Raw genomic sequence first — 24,517 nt, 5'->3', positions numbered from 1 at the left:
TTAGGAACGCCGGGGATCATCGCCGATCTTCAAATAACGTATTTAATTAAGACACTGTTTATTTCGCTTTTTCTTTGCCAAGAAGAAATATTGTTTTACATCGCTCATTCCGTTTATGATACTTTGCTCGCGCTTCCGAGAACGTTTATGCCAGCTGTAAACGGCGTACACGCGTTGTCGTCGCTAGGACACTGCAATTGGAAAACACTCAGCACGCTTGAAAAATAATTTAAACGATTCGCAAAATGGTCGACGCTCGACTGTACGTAATAATTTGACAGAGTGTCGACTGTCGTCGGTGAAATAATTAAATTTAACGATCCCTCCTGGAGCGTACGTCTCGTTTCTTTTCGCTCCAGGGTTGTAAGAAATTATTGTGGATTGTTAAACAATTTTACTGTATTAGTTTACCGTCACCTACTCGCTTTTTATAGTCTAATTAAACAAGAGATAAAATAGTGCTCTTAAGTAGTTCTGCATTATATCCCTATACCTTTATTATTAATATTGCTTGTCTTTTCATTTATTTTATTTATTCAGTATCACGTTGCCTACCAATGGGGTTCTAAATCTTGTAATCATTAAGATCAATTCGACACTTATATATTCAACACCTGTATTTATTGCTGTCGAAAATACGGCGTAAGAAATTATGCCAGAAAACTCGAGCATAAATGTATGATTTGAGTATTGTTTACTGAAAAAATTTACTGTCAAGTATTCAATCCAACAATACAATAAAATAAACATTAAAAATAATAAAAAGCTTTGGATTTGAATATCGAAAATATTTGAAATATAATTTACTATAATGGTTAAAACGTGAAATTATTAAAATCATTGTTAATTATACCGATGTGAAAATTGCTTGAAGATTAACCCTTTGCAGTTGGAGCCATTTTAACTGGAAATCCAAAATATTTTTCCAGACTTACAGTGTTTCCATTGGCATAGAACGTGGTGCATTTGATGCATTATTAAATTGAATTTTGCGACTAGTGCAACAGTTAAATTAAATTAACAATAAAAATTATTTTAAAACGTGGCATAATTTCTAGCGACGCCTTAGAATCGTCACTCGATTACAAAGGATTAAGCTGACTTAAAATTAAATTAATTTACAGTAACTTTACAATTAACCGTCTTCTTTCTAACATATATAAATTATAAATTACATTTCTGGACACAGATGAGAATTTTCAAAAATCACTGCGATGCTCCCATTCGATCGATCGCGACGTTGCACGGTTAGTTCGACGGAACGATAGTCAACCGACGTACGCGTATAGCCCACGTGCGTCATGGTCGGGCGATCAAGGATCGATTATTATCTGGAGGACGTAGAGTCGATCGCGGCGCGTTTGTGCATCGTTCGCCAGCGTTTCGTGCGCGTTTATGGCGGTCCACGTTGGATTCCCGATGACCAGCCGCGTTCTTAGCGTGGCGTAATTGCATGATGATACGTTCCGGCCATGTTGGGGCCCCCTAACGGCGCACGCGACCCTATATATGGTGCCCCTTTCCGATCCGCACGGCGATGTCTTATTTCTGGACCCCGGCGTGGAAACGAAAACCAAACAGGAGTCCTCGAATCGGCGAGAATTGGCCAGGGATTGGTACTTAGTCTCTATTTGGGGCGGCGCGGCGCTTTCATTCCTCCCGTTTTTGTCAGCGCCCGAGCTTTATGATCTTCGGCCGCGCTCTCATCAGCGCGTAATGACCGAGTGATACAAAACTGCCGGACGAAACCGAGCCACGATATTCTGCGTGCTTACGATTTTTTTAAGGTTGTTGCGAAAACGTTTTCTGAATAAAAAACGGAGTCTGGTGATTACCAAGTTTTGATATTTAATGTAAACAATCGTGCGGAGATCGTGTATTCAGAAATAATCCTTTCGTTTCGTATTATCCTTCCAGAGCTCCTTGTGATGTGTATGTAGAAAAATGTGTAGTAAAAACTATATTGTTTTAATAATGCATGATATACTATATTATTCGGCAGATAATAATATAATATAAATAACTAGCATATCATGAAATGTTTAGTGAAATAACATAAAATCGCACGGTATAGTCACATAATTGATTCTAATTGAGGATTATTAAAACTTCATACTTTAAATTAATTTATAGCTTCGTACAATATCATATATTAATAATGACTCTGTTATATTATATATTATAATGTCTACATCGTATTATTACTTTATAATTCTATATAACATTGTTCAACAAGCTCACACAGCATTCTAAACTACATCGCTCGAAAACAAAGATTCCCAAACGTTTAAAGTCTCGTCGACTCTACCCGCCTCTTCCGAGCATAATCACGCAAAGAAATCAATCATTCTTTCAAGCAAATCGATCCTAGTACCACCATGGCAGAAAGTTTCGAAAATGTATGGTAATCAATTTCGATCGGTTGGCTCGCCGAGCGTAGAACAATCGAACAACAATCTCACGCGAGATCTCGAGGATGGTTCCGCGCGATTCCTAATTATCTCGCATCGCGCAGCAATCAACGATCGTTTAAAAAGTCGACGGCGCAATTTGGTTTGTTAGCGTTCGCGAAGGGGGGAGTGTCCCGCCCCCCCCCCCCGCCCCCGGGGGGCAGAAATTACCGAGTCGCGTAAAAGCGATCGATCAGAGTAATTGCCGCGCGTCGGGGATTTATTAAAGAAACGTTTCGTTTAAGTGTCGCCCGATCGGAGTGCTTCGACGGTGTTCGCCGATTCCCCGAAACCCGAGACGCCCCGCGACATATTGAATTAGCCTTTCCCTCCCCGCGGAATATCTGCGGAGCCCTAAATGGCCACGCTGGAAATTGCTTATCGCGGCCGACGATAATTAGCTTAAACGCCCGGCGCGGCGTTCCACGCGCAAGGAAGACGGATTCGAGGGAACATCTCCTCGTACCGGCCGTGGTAAATTACCTGCGTATTAAAATTATATCGGAGCCCGGCCGCAATTTGTATTCAGAGGCCGTCGCGGGGCGTACGAGAGACCTCGGACGACGTATTTAATAGTGACAAACGGATCTATTATGGGTCCAGAAGGCTTTATCCTTTACGCTGCGCTAAGTGCATAAAGCATTTCTTCACTTTAAAAAGAAAATAACCTTCACATTTCGCGTTACAGCGATGGCGAATGATTACTGCTTTGCGAAGTAAGATATTCTTCGTGGATAGGTTAGGGTAGCGGAGTCATCCTAACCTATCCGCTGACCAACTGGCTTTAGTTCGATTTCCGGCATAGTTAACTTTATATTTATCGAAGAAGATGTATGAAATTTTTTATTGTACTATTTTGTTTATTTTTAATAGGAGAAACTAGCCTACGTGAAAATTAGGTCGCGAGTAGCGTATTTAATAGCTGAAAATTAGTACAATGAAATGTTTTGTCTCATAAAAATTTAGGGATGATTCGAGGAAATGAATTTGACAGATATATGTTGTAAATATATGTATATTCGTGGTATATTAATGCAAAAATAAATCTTTTTATGTACAGGAGAAATATAATTTTTAGGTTAGTTACTAGGACTTTTATATCATTTTGTATAATGTATTATAAATTATATAAAAATCACACGTTCCATAAATGAACCGCATAAATTACCAAATTCGAAATATTCTCTAATGCATAAAGTAAAAAACAAATATTATAGCTGCGTCGTGCTTAGGCATGAAATTAGACTGGAAATATTATCTTGGAAACTATGAAACGGGCGTTCTCGTTTATCCTATATTCAGCTGCGACGCCCGTTTCATAGTTTCCACCCTAATATAATAATTCCGGTCGAATAATTACGGTCCGAGCATTGAAAAAGCTGATGCAAAATATTTAAGTTCTCAATTAACCTTGTACAACTTAGTGGCTGTTTCGAGAAAGGCGGGCATCATCGTCGACGAGGGAACAGGTTCAAGAACTTAATAGCTAGATTTAAGAAGTGGCTCTCGGGTAGATATTGAAAGACTAATACGCCCGCGGAACGGAAAAATGTCGGAGAGATTAATATTAATCTTCGAGTAGACCGAAGGTCCGGCGAAGCTAATAATAATAAAGTCCTGAAAATAAAGATCGAATCGGGCTGCGTGGTAAAAATTCGGACGGTACACGGTAATCGTTTCGTGTAGACATTAAATATGCGACAAAAACGTCAGAAGTGACTGCAAATGCCGATTATCTGCTGTTGGTGTAACCATAATGAAGATTACACGGACCGGAGTCTTAAAATAATCTTCGACTGTGGAGATTAACGCATAGCAATTTACTTCGCATTTATCATGATCAGTGTTCGTCGGAGTGGCGTCAACTGAACCGCGCGTCTACAATAATAAACGCCGCGGGCGCAAGGGACGGGTAATTTAACGTTAAACAATCTCGATACTGTGCTCCGAAGTTTATTAACGAAATTGTAAGACGAAATATGCCGAAAAATTGAGTAGGTATTTTATGCATTTGTGTTAAAATCTGCTAGGCATTTTATGCATTTATGCTAAAATTGATTAGGCATTTTATGCATTTTTTAAAAATTAACTGATATTCTAAACAATAAAGACATTAGATAAAACAAGAACGCTAGTAGATTCTTCTTAATCTATTGTAATTATTTGAAACTTAAATACATTTTTATTTAACTTCTGTTCCTTAAAATTTATTTAGATTTATACTTCCACTCATTTTTTTCCTTTATATACAATTTTATGTTATACAAAGATTCCCAGACTGGTAATTAGTTGTTATATTTTATAAATTTATGACAAGACTGAAGGTAAAACTTTAAAACTTTCAACTGTGAAAATGCTAAATGAATATTATAGACGTATTACCTTAGTCAGACACGTGGACGACTTCAATTTTGAACTTGGCTCTGAAATTCATTTTAATATATTGCATAAACCCAACATTACTAAGCATGCTTGGAATTCAAATGAATTCGACTATCATTTACCGTGCCAAATTTTAACTCTTTTTCACTAAAATGTTTTTTGAAATATCCGCGAAATTTCCATTTTAGACGATTATGCATATGAATTTCAGTCTTGCGTAACTCGTACAACAACAGTGCTCTAAAAGCTTTATAAAAAAGAATTTTAGTAATATAAAAAGAATTTTAGTAATATAAAAAGAATTTTAGTAATATAAAAATAATTCAGAACTTGATATAACAATGTTTAATGCTGCTTTAGTCGCCACTGGAGCGCAAATAATTAATTAAACGACTTCAAGAAAGAAGAAGCTTCCTATTCGTTTTCCGTTCCTTACATCCGATCTAACTAATTTTTATTTTGCATACGGGTAGTCGTTAACGATCGAATTAATTGGGCGGTAATGATAGGGCGCGTACCTGTTCCGCCGATCGGCAAAACGGTTCCCCGATAGAAATCAGCCGACGCGAAAATTTCGGTTTTCGTCGGCGCCAATGCGTCCGCCATTGATCGCGCGACGGTCGTTCGATCCGCTCGGCCGCGCCGAGACGATTTCGACAGTCCCGGGGTCCTCTTGTCCAATTAAAATTAACCAATCGACGATAATGCCTGCGAATCGGCCGTGTCGTCGTCGTCGTCGTCGTCGTCGAAAACGGCCCGGGGATCAGCGAGAGAGAAGAAATCATGAGGCAGCGCGCATTAATCAGCGTAATTAGACGCTATTTATCTGGCAGTTACCTCTACGGCTCGCCCCACCATGCCAGCGGAGACTCCGCCAATTGAGACGACGATGGATATCGATCGGTACGCTCATTATTGATAATCTATACGCCATAATAAGCGGCCGATCCAGCTGTACAACGGTGGCAGCTTGAAGGATCATCGCCGGCCCGATAAAGACCCGGTTCTCTGCCTTCCGGAACTGCGAATTTTCCTTTTTTCTCCCTTTCTCCCCCCGCCCCCCTTTTTAATCTTTACGACGACGCGCAATTACTTCCACCGTCTATTTTTATGGACGCTCGCGACTTTTAACCGAACTTACGTTTATGGCTCAATCGATGCCTCTGCCCGCGGTAAACAATTCGCCCGCAGCGTCTTGCACAATGAATTGCAAATTCACGATATTGGCGAAGCTGTTGTTTCCCGTCTTGCGAAACTCCGCTCCTCGAGTTTCGTTGTTAATGGCGTCGAGCCATTTTTGGCGGCGATTAGTGGTCCATGGAAATGTGTAATTATTTCAGTAAGATTATTTGCACTTTGTACGATTTTGATGGGTTTTATTTGATTTATGTTTTAAATTGTTTCTTTGCTCGAACTTGAATATCAGAGCTTAAAGGAAAGTAATTATAGTAATTATTAGGAATTATAACATATTTTTATTAGTTTGAATAAATTATTACTAGGTTCATTTATACAAATTTTCGATTAGGCCTGTACAAATTTTATTTGTACTTCCTCCAATACTTTCAAGTTTAACTTCATCAAATATTTACACGTTTTACAAGTTCAATTATTCGAGTTATAAGTAACAACATATTAATTAACATTATCTCGCATTTCACCTCGCAGAAATGTAGCGTATCGCGATTATCTCGCGCGGCTAATAATTATCCCAAATAATAATAACATAAGTTAACATATTATTTAAAATAATAATTCAAGCAATACTACGAAAAAGTGATCACAGGTGTGAAAATAATTACGAAACGAAACAACACGTAGCCCGAAATAATTTTTTAAAAGGAAAAGGGGATCTGTCAGCAGAAGAAAAATGGCCGCGCCATAGTTAGCGCAGCGTTCCGAGAAGATTGCTCAATTATTGTCTTCCGATATATGCCCCTCGGAGATCGTCATTCTCGCGGCACAAAACGAGAGATAGCATTCCGGAAGCGGCGATTACGAAACGGTCGGATCATTGTGTCGGATCGTGTCACGGTTCAGCCGCGGACTTAAATGAATCATAATCACGACGTCAGGTTCATTATACAGCGAGCGGATGACTCCGGGGACCGAGGCGAAGGAGCTGGTTCCCCGAACCAGAAGGAAATCGCGCGCCGGTCTCGCGACACAGGAATAGGCTCGAAGATGACCAGCGACGTGCCCGGACGTGAAAATTGTTTAACTTGCTCCCTCATGAATTATTTATTACCGCGGCCTATATCATCCATCAGATTTGATAGCCGTTTCCGATAATAACGCCGCAGGTCCGTGAGAAAATTAAAAATCCACCCCATTAGAGTGGAAGGCGTCCGACGATAGAACGTGCGAAGCCGTTCCATCAATCGGTAGCCGCCGCTTCGTGGAAGTAATCCGTAGAGTTCCGGGGACCGTTTAATATAAATCATCTTTTCATTGCGTGTAAATCATCGACGGAGTTCTATAATGGCAACGGCGCCGCAAACCATCGCCAATGAAGTTTCCTTGTAATTGATACTTCTAATTGCATCGCTCCGCCGACAATTCTCTGTGTTTTCTTGGAGAACCCATCGGTCGATCAATTTTTTATTCGAACTTTCCCATGCAGTATCTTTTTATTAAAACTTTCGAGGTCTTTTCGAGTCAAACTTTCTCACTTAAAGACGTTTTTAAATTCGCTCGATTCAAATTTTCTTTTATTCAATATTTCAATATTTCTTTTTCATTCAAATAAAATTTTTTGATTCTCGAATAGCAAGCTTCTTTACTAAATAATGTAATTCTCTGCTCTTATTAGCTATTATTGTATTAAAATTATTATTAGCATAAAAATGTGGAGATATTAATACTTTAGAATTATTTCTTACGAGCTATTGTTTTTCTTAGAAAATTTGAGTAATTTAATTTAGAAGCAAAGCAATCGTTTGGTCAGCTCGGACCAGGAAGCAACGTTCAATAGAACGATCCTATCGATACCCAACGATTTATCAATTTCGTTCCAATATCGTAAAAATGGAGCACAACGGCGGCGGCGGGGAATTAAATCTGCATCGGGTATAGCTAAGGACCATCCTGGACCGAGGGAACATTCCCGGTAACCGTGGAAACGTTTCATCTGCTGCTATTTCATCCAGCAATTCAGATAACGGCGCTCTCTATTGCCGAGTCAATCATAATTGCCGATCTTTTTTCAATTCCGCTGCTACCGCATTAGCATACGTATCTGCGCGCGCTCGCACGGCGAACGACTCTGCCAAAACAATCCGCGGATCCGCAGATTCTTGTCTCGGATAGGGCACGGCGGGATGGAACGACGGTCCTCATAAAATCACTGAAATTCCATGTTTATTCAATATGCCGGGATTCAGTTTCCTTGCCTTATCTACGACGAGACGATTGGGGTTGAATGATACCGTGCCTCGGACAATTTCGCGGCGATAAGCTTCCGATACGCCGCCGCTTTTATGCGGGAGCCGCTTCTACGGTGCACGAGGTCCGCTTTTATCTGCCGGCGAGATCGATACACTGAATGCATCGTTTATTCGTGACTATTTTCTATCGATCCGCCGAAGAAATGATTTAGGAGGAAATTTGGCAACTTTCGTGACGTCAGAAGGAAAAGGAAACGCCAGAGATATTTGAGTTAATTTTCATGCGATTGAAGAAGGAGTTATAACAGAATTAATAATGAACTATGGATACTAGAATAAGGGTACATAGCTTGTCACATAATTATAAAATTGTAACTTTTGAAAGGGTTAGAATCACAGTGTCGTAAGTTTCATTTCCTTTACCAAATTTATCAACCACCATTTTGAAATTTATAATATTAGTTCCTTTTATATCTGCACTAGTCGTCATTTTCAAAATTTTTAAATAAATAATAATAATGATAAATTCAGTTTAAGTAAGCTTCCAAAGCTCTATGTATTTTTACAATTTCAATTTTTGAATTGCGACGACTTGAGATAATAATAAGAAATAATTGAATAAAATCGTAATTGATCTGCCACAGATAGGTTATGACGAATGAAATCGCGGAGCTAGATAAAGCGAGCAAGAGGGCAACGATTTGATAATTGCAAAGGAGAAAGAACGTGGATTGAAATTTCTGGCCGGACGACAGAAACGTAAATATCGTCTCTGATTTCAGGATGCGACGGCGAATCGGACGAAGGCGGTGGCAAGAGACGACGTAGCCGGACCAACTTCAGTAATTGGCAAGTGGAACAATTGGAGGAGTCGTTTCGCTTGAGTCATTATCCGGATGTCTTTCTGCGGGAAGCTTTGGCTGCGAGGCTCGACCTGAAAGAGAGCCGCGTCGCCGTGAGTACACGCTTTTTCTTTGATCTTGAACAGAAAAAAAAAAGAAAAGAAAAGAAAAGAAACACCGAGGCCGCGAAATTACAGAGGATAATACGTCTGCCATTACGACCGAACGGGGGAAAACGTATTAGTGACAGTAATCGCGCGATGTCGTCAATTCGAATGCCACGGATTTTTTCAGCGACGCCGGAACACGACGATAAGGAAAACGCGGCGCGCACGCGTTGCGCTGTGCAGAACGAAATTGCATTCTTCTCGGGCGCGCGATTCTTGTCGAGGCAAGAAATTATTCGTGGATAGCCAATCTCCGAGCCGTAAAGCAATTGGAAATAATTCACACTTTGTAGTATTTCCGAGAGAATGATTCCTTTTCTTTTTATTCCTGAGAGAATGATTCTATTTATGGCAAGAAAGTAAGCTATGTTATAAGATAGCACAAAATAATTTTTTTATTTCTATTTTGCAATGCTTAAGAATTTTTTTAAATGGGATAGAGGATTTTAATATAGTCAATTTATGTGCTAATGTTTTTTATGAATTAATAATCTCATAACAGTTTTGAATACTTTACTATTATATTAAATTTACATTACAAATTGAATAGACCAAATAGAAAATTAAAAAAAGAACTATACAAATTGTTACACTATTTCCAGCTTATCACAATTATTAAAAGGGAGAACACATTTTTATCTAACTAATTTTCCTTCCAATTGTCTTTTATATTGCATAATGATCTACAGTCTAGTGATCACTTATAGGGCTAGAAAAAAAGATTTATATTCGACATAATAAATTGACTATAATTGATTTTATAATTAACTTCGGTAAAAGTTTATTTGCCAAAAACTGTGTCAAACAGCGAGATAAAAATATTAATACTGTACCTACTATTTCAAAAATCCTTTTTTTTCTAATTAGTCATCCACAAAGTACAGAGAAAAATTAATTTCATGGCACCCATAGTTTATCAGCTCGAAACTGTTTCAGCAGATGAAACAAGAGAACGAGTAGATTAATAAATTCGAAGGCGATAATGAAATTAGTGAAGAGGCCTGGAAAGCGTCCGAAGATATCCCGCTTAATGACTTCCAGTCTACAAGCGGCGACACATGTAATTATCTGTCCCCGTTCCACAATCTCCGCGCCGGCAATAGATGCAAGCGGAGGGGGGAAAAAAACGCGGCTTTTATTGCGACCCAATTCGAAGGTCCGGCGTAGGTTTTTATCTGTGATCCGAGATCGGCCGCGCCGATAGGCGAGAATTTATATAGCGACTTGGCCGTCATTTTTCGAGGGTCGCGATGCCCGACAGACGTCGGGGGTGGCTCGGCCTTCTCTGAGCCAGTCTCCCGGGGGTAGTTAGTCCATCTGCTCGGGTTCTGAATGCGGTTACCTTTCCGAGAGACGAATAAAGGGAGGGAAAGAGAGAGAACGAGCCGTACCGGTTCGAGGGTAGTAAACCGAAGACGATCTATCTCGGACTGCTCCGACTCGTCGACCGTATTATTTGAATAATGAAGAGGATTTTCTAGGGACGGTGATACTCTTTCTCGAATAGATGATGAGAATGCAATTTTTGAAGTATGTAGTTGAAGTAGTCATTTCAGAGTATTAAACGCCATTTAAATATTGCAAATATTGTACTAAAAATTTTGTGATATTGAAATGTAGTAGATCATCAAGTTAACGAATTTTCTTGGTAAATCTTGGATGTGTCAAGATGTAAATTATTGTCAAAGGAAGACTTTAAAATAGGTATTAATCAAAGGGATATGAAATTAGAATAAAAATGTGATTTTCTCGATCATTAATTCTAACTTGTAATAATGTCAATATATTTCGATGACATCTTTATCATGTATAAAAATTATTAAAATCTACGAAATACACTTCTTAAATTTTCTCTACAGGCTTGTATGAAATAGTTATAAATTATAGTGTCTTACTCAACTTTTACTATTCCAAGTGATAGTAAAATTAACACAAGCATTTCAGTTATTATCCTGTAAACTAGTCTCTCTAGAAAAATATTATATAATCACCCCTAGACGATCGTGTCAAGAACCTACAAAGTTTCATAAAATTGCAGCATTTTAACTATTAAATAAATATTTCGAATCAAACCTATATAACATACATTACGTGGAAATTATAATATTGATTAGCGGAAAACTAACTTACATGAAACGGAGAAATCTCTCCACTCGGTTGACTAAGTATTAAATTTATTAAAAAAATATCATATTAAAAAATCCGCATATATTTATCGCAGACCATACACACCTCAAGGCGAACAGTTCACGAGAAATCTAGAAATCCTCGCGATCTCTCCTATCAATTTAAATTCTTGTGAATCGCGAACTGTCTGAGCCTCTCCACTTTGTAATCTGAGCGGCGACAGGCGAGCGAACTATTAATTAAAGGCCGATACTCACGCGCGCCTTGAATTACGAAAATCGGAATAAATTTCACGGCTGTGTTTTTTCGGTTCGGCCGGTATCGGCGAGATTCCGACGCGCGATCGCACGGCCGCGCTATCGATCCACGTGCGAGCACCGGTGCTCATTCCATGCGGCGCGGCAACTTGTCAGCCGCAGGAAGTCGATTTCGCGGGAAAACGTTTGAATGTTATCGCGGCAGCTTTTTCTACGTGGCCGTCGGGGGGAGAACACCGCGCGTATTTCAACCGGGGTGGAAGGGGACGAAATCAAAGTAAGTGATATTATTCTTAATTTATTCGGTCCGGAAGCTCGATCCGCCGATAAATCGGCGAGCCACGCGAATCGTTTTCCGTGAAAGTACCGGCCGATCTCCACGTAACTCTCCCCGGCCGCAAACGTTCCATGACCGGCCGCCATTTCTCAACTAATAAAGCTGATGTTTTGCCCCTAATTGACAGGCGGCGGTTTCTGAAATTCATGCGCCGATTCGTCGTTGTTTTTCGTTGTTGCGCGCGTCCGGGCCGGTCCGCGTCTCCGCGAACAGGATACGAAATTGAAATTGTGCCGACGGATAAACGTCCGAAATGCTTTTTGCTGAAAGTCGATACGGCGTGCCCGTGAAAAGAGATTTGAAATGCGAGCGAATTCATTACGCTTGATAATCGCCGATACAGGAAGCAAGCCCCGTTGCCTCCGTTCAAGATGTAGACCACGTAAACTTCGTTCAAAGATATTTCACGTTTTTGCATTTAGAAATTGTTCGTATAAACGGGTTTAGAAGAATAGCAGGATTAAAATCGTCCGTGTATACGTTCGTAATAAATAAAGCTGCACAGTCTAGTTGCGAATTTAGATACTTCCTGAAAAGGCGCAGCGAACGGTAATCTGAAAATTGGATAATTAAGTAAATGGTACATTGTTAGCACGTGTTCTTCTTTTTACATAAAAGTTTAGAAAGACTCCGAGGAAATGGGAGATTACTGTGAGATCCTATTAGAGCTTGAATTTTAATACTTCGTAGCCGAAAGATTCGCGATTTATTATTACCGCGTCTTGTAAAATGAAAATTGTCTAAGTTAATTGGTAGACACGTAAATTCAATTTCTGCTCTTTTAATAGTTGCAAGAAGCTGTATGTAGTGCAACAATATCCATAAATACTTTTTAGGCTTTTGAAATTTTATATTTAATATATTCAATTTGCTATGAATGCAGAAAGTTTGCAATTTAGTTGCTAGAAATATTGCTTAAGTGTTAGTTTAAGTAGTAATTTACTGGATTGCATTTTTAAGCAAATGTAATTAATTGCAACGGAGTCAATCAAATTTCATTCATTCTTTTAACGATATAGAATAACTTTGAACTACCCACTTATATTTTTTGCTATAGGTAACATTATGAGATTATATTACAATAAATATAGTATATTACATATAATACATACTACTATATAACTTAATATAATATATAATACATAACCTAAATATTTTACTATTTATGACACGTCAGCAGCCAAATGAAAAATTCGTCCTCCATTAATAACTTGAAAAGAACTCATCATTTTAATCTCGCTATCATTTCACTAATCTGACAAATATATAAAATCATTTCAGTAGTAAACGAACATCGAACTACAAATAAAAGACTCATCAAATAAAATATTCCCGGTCGAAATTGCTCCGAATTTCGGTGACAAAAGTGCTCCCGGTGAAATGCTAGAACACTGAATGAAACGTGGCTCCCGCTAGTGGTTTCGTGAACGATACCGCTGTATACGTGAACGTATCCGATCCATAAAAATGTGAAAAGACCGGCGCGACACCCTTTTTCGGTCTTTCGTAACCGAACACCAGACAGTGGAACATGACATGACGGTGTCCTTCAATGGGGCCTACGAATGGTCGGACCCTCAATTTCACGGCCGATCGAACACGAGGCCACCCTCGTATTCTCTCTCTACCGACGATAAGATATTTATATTTATGTGCTTAGACACGCTTCAGGTGCGATGTGCCGGCGCATATTGCTCGCACCGTCACCGATACGATCTCCGTGGCGCGGCCATCCTCTCCGCGCGCTCGCCGTCTGGAAACCGCAACTCTTTGCTACAATTAACGAACTCGATAAGTCACCACGATAAATAGAAGCAAGCTCCAGGAACCTTCTAATCAGGCTACGACCCAAAAAAGCTGTCGGGAGTTTCTCCACCTTGACTGCCTTGTTCAACACTGCTCGTTAAACACCGCGAAACGGTCTCGCTAAAATATCAAGGCAATTCATTATATTGTAGAGCGAACTCCTCCCACCTGAAAAATATGTGGCAAACCGAGGCGGCGTTCATTAACGAAAATTCTCACTTCGAAAACTGCTCGGTTTAATCAACGACTCATTAACGGGGCCCCCCGATATAAATTAAATAGAACCGGCTCCGTAAAAATTGCACCGTGAAATGAACGCCGTTGAAAGAATAATTAACCGATACCTATGCAACAACGACTTTCGTTTCATCGCATATTCATTGATCCACGCAGGCGGTGTTGTGATTTTTCGCGGAAAGATATTTCGTACCCGCGCTGCCTGATTAATTATTCCGTCGCATAATCGCGGAAATGCGCGCGGATAGGTTATGGCGACGTTTGCGCTCGGCGCGACGGTCGCGCGGCCAACGTGAGAGGTGACACGCGAAACCGGGCGTTGAAATCACCGCGCGAATACGTCGCGCGGGCCTCGAACTGTCGCTACGGATCCTCTGAGCGCGGCTTTTTATTGCTCGTTTATTACAATATCGTTGTTCCGTTCCTTCGAAGATGGCACAAAGTATGCTGCAACATTTTTCAGCTGTGTGTTAACACGCGATTGTTTAATCAGGAATTGTATCAAACTCGAAATTCACGTGTACCGATCTATATTAATTGTACTCGTCTATTTTCTGGTAATAAAATTAAGAAAATTAGAGGAGCTTTGTCATACAAATTACATTTTTTCACAGCACTGTAAGTTCGATTCTGTACAGTTTTTATATTCTTCGCCTCGATTTCTTCTTAATATTTCAAGCTGAGCTTACAAGCATCGCCACGCGTGTTCTCAGGGAGCTTCTCGTTTCACAGCTTATTTTATCATCTCATCCACCCTGTTATCTTATTTTTAATTTCTGCAAAATTTCAACAAAGACATAGCAAAGTTCCAACAAAGTTCTAACAAGGTTCCATCGATCTTGTAGCACCGCGATCCGTTTTCCCGAACGGTAGCCAGCGAAGACGCCCGATTCCCTTTGTGCGGCGGGAAAGTGAGCGGCCTTGGTGACAGGGGCGATCCGTAGATAACCCTGGCTGGTGGTGACACGATGTCATGCAGCCGGTGCGCGTCTTCTCGAAGGGCCGAGGGGGATCGGGAATAGCCCTCAGATTAGATAGTTGATCCCCACGCGAGATAACCCCCGCGACGCGCGGCCTTTAAAAAATATTGTCACGCCGAGATAAACCGATGACACGATCCGGCACGGGCAACTGGGATCAACGGGGAGCCTGAGAATCTTAGAGAGCCCATGTCGGTTTACACGTGCGTCGGCTCGTGGAAAGGATACACTCGGACGGATTGCTGCTGGCCTAATCACTATTGAGTCGTTAACGCTGGTACTACGCCGGCCGGTTCAGACTGGCGGGTTTCGAATTTTTTGATTTACGATTATTGCGGCTGTAAAGATCCACTTATAGAAAATTATTCAATCTTATTTCTGTGGCTCGCCTTTTATTTGGAGCTTTCGGTATGGTAGCCTAACAGCTGCGGCTGCGAACGACTTAATCTTGTGTTTCCCGTGCTGTGCGCCGAGTTGAAAGGACAAACTTTTTCCATCATAATTTATGTTTAATATTATTAGTAGGTGCGCGACGCGTTTAATTACGTTGCGTAAATTCTTAACCAAAGAAGTACTAACAAAACGTTATAGAATGAAATGAGATGGATGATGAATAAAATAGAAAGAAAACAATTTATAGTTCCTATAAATATATGGATTGTTACTATAAAAATTCATCCCTGAAAACTTTAGGATTAATATACAATGTTATATATCTTTAGAGTTAATCAGAAGACAATACCTTATCACTAGAACTATGGAGCTCTGAATAACGGCAAGCTTCGATTTATTTACACTTGCTACGATTTTTGTTATAATATATGCTTTAATAAGAAAAATCTACATAAAAATACTGGCAATAACATTTCCACAGTATCAGGAATTATAAAAGGAAAAATGAAAAGCAAAGAATTCTAAAATCAAGTAGTTTTATCATTGAATAAAATCGAGCTAAAAATTGCAAAATAAATGATTCAAATAACTGCTGCACATGCGCTCTCCTTCGAGACCAGTTCTCCGACTTAGGTGCATTCGCGAGCTAAAAAATTCATCTAGAACCATCATAAACATCGAACGGCAGGGAATAACCGCGAAATAGAGTCCGAGATAGAAACTAATGCGTCTCTTCGTACGTAATGACGTTGCAGGACATCATCCTTGAATGCGAGTTCCTGAAAAGCAGTAAAATTGATCGACCAATGCGCGGAACCATCGAAGCTCCGAATGCGTCCTCGTATCGCCATCTTCTCGTCCACCATGCCCGTCGTCGTCCTGCGTTTATATTCAAATGAACCGCCATGGTTCCCGTTCGTTAATTGTCGATCGTTGCATATTAACATATTTACTCAAAGCAGCCGAAGAACAACCTGTCTCTCGCGAGTGGAAGCGGTGCGGGGACGAGAGAGGTGGCGGGACGCGAATTGTGGAAATTAAGGAAGAAACAGAGAGAGAAAAAGAGAGAGATAGAGAGAAAGAGTGAGAAAAAGAGAAAGACAGAGAGAAAGAGTAAGACAGAGAGAAACAAGTAAAAATAAGAGAAAGACAGAGAGGAAAAGAGAGAAATATTGAGTAAAAGACAAAGACAGAGAGAAAGAGAGGGATAGAGAGAAAGAGAGAAAAAAGAGAAAGATAGTGAATAGAGAGAAAGAGTGAGAAAAAGAGAAAAAGAGAAAGAGAGAGAAGAGAGAGTGAGAGAGGAAGAGAAGCGGGATAAAGAGGGAGCAAGGGCGGGTTACTGCTTAAAAATCAATCGCATGGCGAACGACATGAAGCCCCTCTTTATTCTCTCACGTTCTTTTACGACGTCGCCTCGGAACTGGTCCTCTTTGATCCGCTTTATTGGCGCTGCCGGATGATTGACGCCGATTGCATCGGCGGGGGAACAATTTCAATAACGATCGGAAATTTTTTCGGCCCCGTCCCCGACGTCGCTCAAGTATCAACCCATTTGCATCCGCAAACGAAATAATCCGCGCGCGGTGATTGTCAATCATTACCGATTAAATAACTATTTTACTATTTTTTTTAAGATCGCTTACTAGATCTGTTAATTATCGCTATGTGAGACACTATGAAACTCGCTCCGCGTCATGATAAAATCACGAACAAACAAGGATCGCGAGGACTATTTTGTAATTGATGATGGTTTCCATCAGGCGCGGGTTTATTTCGCTTGCGGATGCAAGAGGACGGTTTATGTAATTTTATTGTCCAGTAAATACACTTTATTTAACTTTTGTCTTTGCTGTTTTATTGTCATTATTAATTTGCATCGCTTATTTAGGATCGCGATATATACACATATAATATTCGAACCAGAGGCTCATTACGTCACTTCGACGAAAAAATCCTGAGCTAGGTAGATTTGTCACTGATGTCGATATTTTTACAAAATTCTTAAATGGTGGATTAATTCTGCAATTAAAACTCGATGTGTCAAAATCTATGAGAAATGATATATAATATATTCTTAAAAATCATCCAACATGGTATTGGAAAAATCACAATTTTATTGGAATATTTCAAGCTGTACAATATAAGAATATACTTAATACAGTATAAGAATATATTCTTACTATATTCTCCCTATTTTTACCTTCCTCTTAACGACGTCATCTTTAACACAGAAAATCATCGCCTCGCTTTGTTCGACGAAAAAGCGACTGCGAAAGTGAAACGCGCCTGTTTTCGAGACGAATGAAAAATGCATCGCCGTGAATTCTGCGACCGCAGCAGCATGCGATCTCGGTATATACATATATCGTTTCGCCTGTCGAACGACGACGCGTTCGTCAGCGGTAAATTTCTCTCGAAAAATTGCCCCGGGTAATAACAGCGTCCGACGGAATGACAAGGGATCTCCCCGAGCTCGTGGAATCCACGTCGAAGAAGAAGGCGATCGTGCCCAAAGCGCCCGGTGCGCCTGGAAACGGATCACGGTAATTGCTTATTGTTAGCGGTACCGGATGACACGCTTCGGTCCAGGTTGCTCCCTCGTGTACACCGGTTTTACGATCTATTGTCGGTCCTTTGCGGGTTTATGGGCGCAAGACGCGCGCGTCGGTAATCGCTGCATGCGAATTAGAACCGAGTAATACCCTAAGTGACCGAATACTAATCGGGTTAATGGCGAGGTGATTACCGCGGCGCGGTGGCGGCGGTTCTTGGCGAAGAGTTTGCGCGGTTGTCCGTTCGGGGATATTCGCTTCGAAGATTGATCCGTCGGTGGATTTAATTAGGATCGAGATGGATCCGAGAGGTGGATGGGAAGCGGTGCTTCTGGTGTGATTTATAGATCGCGGATCGTTCGGCGAAATCGGCGCTGTTATTTTGAAACGTTTCCTGGTGGATAAAAGTAATTTTTAATTTATCTTAAGCTGATTTATTTTCGAGTCATTTTTCATATTAAACAGTTTATGAAAATAGAAATTTGCATTAAGATTGAAAGTATAATAACGATTTTGTTCTTCTAGATTTATTTACAGAAAAATAAATATGACTTCTGTATACGTGTATTTTATAGTACTGAGTTTACGATTAATATTAAGTGAATATTTTATATTTCCTGAATCTTTAATATATTCACTTGAATAAGACTGTTTTCCAATAAGAATTTATTCGTATAGGATTTGATTAAAACTGATAGAAAATAGAGTCCTTTTTCCATCATTTATCGACTTTCGTTCCATATTCCATTTTTTAAATATTTTAACGGAGGGTTTGTTACTTTTTGGTAGATTGATGTATTCTTATAAAATCATTTAAAATTATTCTTATAAAGACGGATACAATAAAAAACTGTTCACATTATTATTCGAATAATTTTACAATCTCTATACGAGTAACTTACTCAAATAAAGAATTATTCGAAGAAATAAGAAGAAAATATTCATTTTAATATTTATAAAGTAATCATGCCTTATATTTTTTGTAAAACATTAATGTTCGTTTCCAGACGATAAAATGACAGGTCAAACAAAGCCAGCTACCTGCAGGTTAAGTCAAAACTTGCAATTAACGACGCAGCTTATAAGCCCTCAGCGTTTAGCGAGAATTTTTAACGAATGTTGCTAAAAAATGGAGGCGTAATCGCCAACGCGACGAATTAACGACTCCGCAGCTGTTAATAATTACAAGTTTGACGTCCTTCCTGGATAGTTAAAAATGGGACAGCTGCTGCCCGCTCGCATATATCAGCCATATTGTGAAACGCTCTTCGCGAGTACCGGCGACGAGTTCAATTCTTCATTTTTTTTTCTCTCCTCGTCGCGTTTGTCTCGGGCACGTTTCGTTTCCGTTTAATCGGGAGTTATTAAAAATCCCGAGATTACGAACTATCTAAATTTATCTCCACGCCGGAGGAATTAATATATATTTAGCTCGACGAGAATGTTTTTATCGCGGCCACTCCGTCCAAATAAAATTGAATTATGGATACGCATCGGGTAATTAATATTGTTTATCATTTCTGACGGAGATACGCTTAATCGACGTTTCGAATTCGCGACCCTTCGTCAACGGCTTAACAAACGTTGCCTGACCAGTTATTGTCGTTCTATCGTTCCTCGGGCTGTTGATTAAATTTTTAACGGCGCGTCGCTGGTTAATTGCGTTATTGGGACCTTGCGCGGTGTATAATTATCCAAAATTTTTAGGTATCGGGTTCGGCGATTAGGGAGCAGCATTGAAAAATTATTTCGTGAATGTGAACTAATACTAAAGAACTATGTAGACGAATATATATCGTTTTATGACAATTAGAAAATTTAATTTAAAGTTCATTAAGAGTGTTCATTGTTTCGATAATTGTGAAAGATAAAATCAGAGAATCAGTCATTTGATTTGGTAATTTCGTTGTTGATAATAGTAATCGGAACGGCTGAATGGAATAGCTATATAAGGGTGTGATTTTGACGAGGGCTCAAATTATTTTAAAATATTTATATGAGTCATTATTATGATATATTTTGCACCAAGATAAAAAGCGCGTATTTAAAGTGACGCATTATAAATTTATTATGAATTAAAGCCTGGTTTAGTTATACCGTTTTCACGAAATAGAAATAGCGTTGTTAATTAACAACGATTCGTAATTCGCAAGTCAGTCCTTTTAACCCCTTGCATAACAATAACGAGTCAGACTCGTGGTAAAGATTTTATGCAAGCTCTACTAAATATATTATTAATTTCTTCTACATCGAAGTAAAAATAAATTCTTCTGTTAACAAAGCACAGAAACGAAGGTAAATAAAGAAAATACAGTGAACAAAAATTGTCTGGTCCTATTAGGAAAATTATTAAGTACGAATAACTGCTAATCGTCACAGCATGAAAGGAACAATAGTGCAAAAGGTTAAGACAAAAGCTGAAATAATTCTCTCAGAACAACTCAGAAATTATTCAAACACTCTTGGAGCAGGTGAGCCGCGGCGATCATCATCATCAAGCTTCCAACGAAAAACGAACCGCGGCGGAATTCCATTCCCGTGCAAGGGAACGCGTTTCCTGATAAAGTAATTTACACCCTTCCCGCCGTCGAGAAAAAGCTTCGTGGGAAGTTCCATCAAACTCGGCTAGTTTCACTGAAAAATGACCAGCTGAACGGCCGGCAATCTGATCTCTCTCTCCCCCGATTCGATCTCGTTTCGCCGCCCGGCGCGAGCAAAAAGTAAACAAGAAAAGCTTGAACGAAGAAAATCGTAAGAGCACGTGACGTGACGAAGGTATTACAACGGGGTGGGTTCGTGTGTCCCGTACGTGTATATGTGTGTGTGAGTCTATTGATCTGTGGCGCTCGCGTGTGAACAGCGCCGCGCACCGGCCTCCCGCCGCAACTAATGTCTTCATCCTTTTCAACCATCTTTTCAACCCCTTTTACCGCTTTCCACCGGCTCTTTCCAGCTCTCTCTCGCGGGCGCGCGCGCGTGCGGCTGCCGCGCTCCGAACCCCGCGCGCGGAAATTCACGCCGCGCCGGCTCTAAATCGTGCTTCACGCCACGAGCGTTCACGCGAGCCCGCGGGGCGAAGTGTTGAAACTGTTCATGAATCAAGACACACCGGGGGGTCGTTGGTCCTTGCGCGTGGGGTGGCTAGTTTCCTTCGTGTAGTTCCGATATTTAAACGCCGCCGACCCCTCGCCAACACACTTTTAATTATTCGACGCGACCGGCGGCGTTCGATCCGCGGGACAAAGGCCGAAAATCGAGCCACGAAACATTTCATTTTTATATTTCTACTTAAACAAAAATTATATTATAATCGTCAGACTTTATTGTATAGAAATTATTATTAACTGTATTATAAAAGTTATAGTTTGTGCAGTAGTCTTTGAAATACCGTAGAAACTACATCTTTGACTTAATAATTAGGTTATGTTAATAATCCTTCAGTAATTCTTTTAATAATTAATAATCCTAGGATTTCTGACAGCAAACGAAAATGTTCGTGAAAATATTTTGAAATATTATATCTAAATGCTATATTTAAATCATTCTTGAGCAATAATTAAGTAATTGAGTAATAATTGAGTAATAATTCTTGAGTAATGATTATTAGTAAACGGAGATATTTATTCTTGAAATATTCGTAGCTTTCGCGTAGAAAAGACTATAATTTATGTAATTATGAAAACTGATGGAAATATCTTCCCTGGTCGGTTTCAGGTCTGGTTCCAGAACAGAAGGGCAAAATGGAGGAAGAAGGAGCACACGAAGAAGGGTCCGGGAAGGCCGGCGCACAACGCTCATCCGCAGAGTTGCAGCGGCGAACCGATTCCGCCGGAAGAACTGAGAAGAAAGGAACGGGAGAGGCGACAGAAGAAATTGTTGAAGGCTCTTGAACGACAGCAGAGGAAGCTGGCATCTAAGGTAAGATTCAGAACTTTGCACAACGACGGAACCATCAAATTTCGTTCACGATTTCTACTATCTCTATCGCAGCTGAATAGCTTATCACTTTTTTGTCCTTAACAGTATTGTTTCTAATATAATTTCAATTATTTTCATTTTTATATTTCGATGACAGATGACTCAAATTTTATTCTCATTAGGTGTTAATAGTATTCGTATTTGAGTTAGTTAGAATCATAAGAATGTAAGCCATATTTTTCTAATTGTGAGAAGGAAGGGATGTTATTGTCTATTAGCACGCATATTATTCACTGACCGAATTTATTTATAATTAAACTATATTATATTAAATTTATTATTGAGACAATTGAGAGCCAAGTTAATTTATATTAATTTTAAAATTTATTTCACTCGACTTTTCTAACATTTTGCCACCTACATTTGTATATTCTTGATTTTTGATTACATTTTAAGACACAAGTCTACATTTCTGAAAATATCTCTTACGCCACTATAGCTCTAACTGACTCATTTAGTAAACCATACAAGAAACCTTTATCGTGTCTCTGACTCATATACTGCAAGAATTTAGCCATCACCAACAACTTCCATCGACTCCATAATATCCTACCCCTTACCCAAATCCTTAATCCTCCCAATCCTTACCCAACCGCCAATCCGCAGATCCCCGACTCCCCCCCTTATAAACGACCAGATCGAAGACCACGGTGTTGCGATTCCAGGGCATCACGGTGGACCTGTCAACGCTGAAAGCCGAATGGGAGTCCCGTAGCGCGGCAGCGCCGGCCGGCAACTTGCTGAACGGCACGCTGAGCAATTCGTTCAACCACCTGACCAACAACAACGAGAGCAGCAGCGTGTCAGGTTCCGGTAACGACGCGAACGAGGAGATCGACGTGGTCGGCGGCTTGGACTCGTGCAGCGAGAGCGGCAGCGAAAGGGTGGACTCCGCGGCGGACGGTTCGGTAGACGGCGAGTGTCATCCTCGACTAACCGGCGGCAACGCGGGCGGCGACCAGACGAACCCGCGGAGAACCGTGAACCAGATCACCGTGCAGAACACGAACTCCAGCCTGAGCCTGGACCACCTGAACCACCAGCAGGGCATCCACCATTGGGGCCTGAGCCTGCTGGAGAGAAGACGGGAGCTGGTGAGCATGAACAACGCGGGCGGCGTTCGCCAGGCGGCGAACAATGCCGGGAACCCGGAGAGGACATCGGCCAGGCAGCAGATCAGCGAGGAGGACGTGCAGAGCAGTAGCATAGATCTGTCGGTGAAGGGCAGGGAGGAGAGGAAGAGGCTGAACCCGTTCTCGATCGACAGCCTCCTGGGCAACAATCGAACCAGCACGCCTGGCCTGCACGAGTACAGGGCCTCGACGCCGACGCTGTCGAACGGCAGGGAGTCGAGCAGCCCCACGTCCCCGATCTCGGTGCCCACTTCGCCCTCCACGACGTAGTGACTCTAGAAAACGACATCGAGGCGTTTAGCGGACTAGTTTGAACGATCCCGGGTTCTAAACCGGGACGACGTTCGGTTCGATCGACAACGAAGTGATGGGCCAGTCACGAACACTATCGAGAACAACGAGACGCGTTGAGGTCGAGGAGGAGGAGGAGGAGTAGGAGGCTAAGGTGACGACAGTTTTTAGAGTAGCATCGTAGTAGTTGGCAGAAGGGATCAGAGAGGTCTTAGGTAATTTCGAGGAAGACTTTAGGTACTAATTGCGGGCGGCTCTTGGCCGACTAGGCTCCGCGAGGCTGCTGGCCGAGGGTCGGGATCTGATTCCTTCGGGGTCATCCGTACGACTGATGAACGATCGCGCGAGACGGAGGACGGAGGGCGACGCGCCGGCCGATCGAAGGGAGGGCTTATATCAGTTTCGACATATCTGCATCGAGTGCGTGACCGATGATGTGTGTGTGCGTTGCGTTGTCCCGCGAGATCCCATTCTTCTGTCCCGCTAGAAACGAGAATGTGCAATAAAAACAACGGACGGCTCTTTTTTCTTTTTCCTTTCTGTTTCTCTCTTTTCTTCTTTTTTTATTATTCCGTTCCGACACCATGGAACGACTGGATGCGTGCGAACGTTCGAGTGCGACAGACCGCGTGTACGTGTATTTAATGTAAATAGCTCGGAGTATGAACGATGAACACGTTTTATTTAATTGTACCGTAGCCGATTTATCCCCCCACCCCCAATCCAACCCAGAGTTCGTCGAGACGCGGATATTATTTAATGAAAGCAATAGCAGATTTCGCCTGGCACCGAACCAGTGTATATAGAAAGAGCGAACAGGTTGATCTGGCAGCGGCCGGGACGCGAAACGGTATAACGAGAATCCTGGAAACCAGAGGATCTTCTTCGTTATCCGTTCATTCGCTACGAACGAGACTGACGGCCGACATTGTGAGAGACACAGAGGGAGAGGGGACGTTACGAGATGCCATAAAATCTGGGATGCGAGACAGTATCTACCGTATATTCATTTCAAATATATTAATTTATTCTCAAGACTATCCCCGGTGTTTTCACGTACTACGATGCCCCGCCCACCGATCCTTGTCCGGTTCCTTTAGAACGGGTTAGAAAAGGTTCACTAGAAAAGTAGAGTATAACGTTGTTTTCTTACTTGGAAGTATTTGTTCTTGGTCTGTTTATCAAATACTTATTAT

At 40.9% G+C, this 24,517-nt stretch overlaps 1 protein-coding gene across 1 annotated transcript in view; it reads left to right on the top strand.

Annotated features, from left to right (window-relative positions):
* LOC144468630 (uncharacterized) overlaps positions 1-24,315 on the top strand; it is a 72,515-nt gene extending 48,200 nt beyond the window's left edge. Inside the window, exons 2-4 of the mRNA XM_078178243.1 lie at positions 9,001-9,173; positions 21,634-21,837; positions 22,563-24,315. Coding sequence (XP_078034369.1) covers positions 9,001-9,173; positions 21,634-21,837; positions 22,563-23,300 — 1,115 coding nt within the window. The 3' untranslated portion in view covers positions 23,301-24,315. The remainder of the gene's footprint in view (positions 1-9,000; positions 9,174-21,633; positions 21,838-22,562) is intronic.
* The last annotated feature ends 202 nt before the right edge of the window (positions 24,316-24,517 follow it).

This window comes from Augochlora pura, chromosome 4, assembly GCF_028453695.1.
Source record: "Augochlora pura isolate Apur16 chromosome 4, APUR_v2.2.1, whole genome shotgun sequence".
Lineage (NCBI taxonomy): Eukaryota > Metazoa > Arthropoda > Insecta > Hymenoptera > Halictidae > Augochlora > Augochlora pura.
Note: the sequence above shows the minus strand (reverse complement) of the source record. Positions and strands in the feature narration are given on the sequence as shown.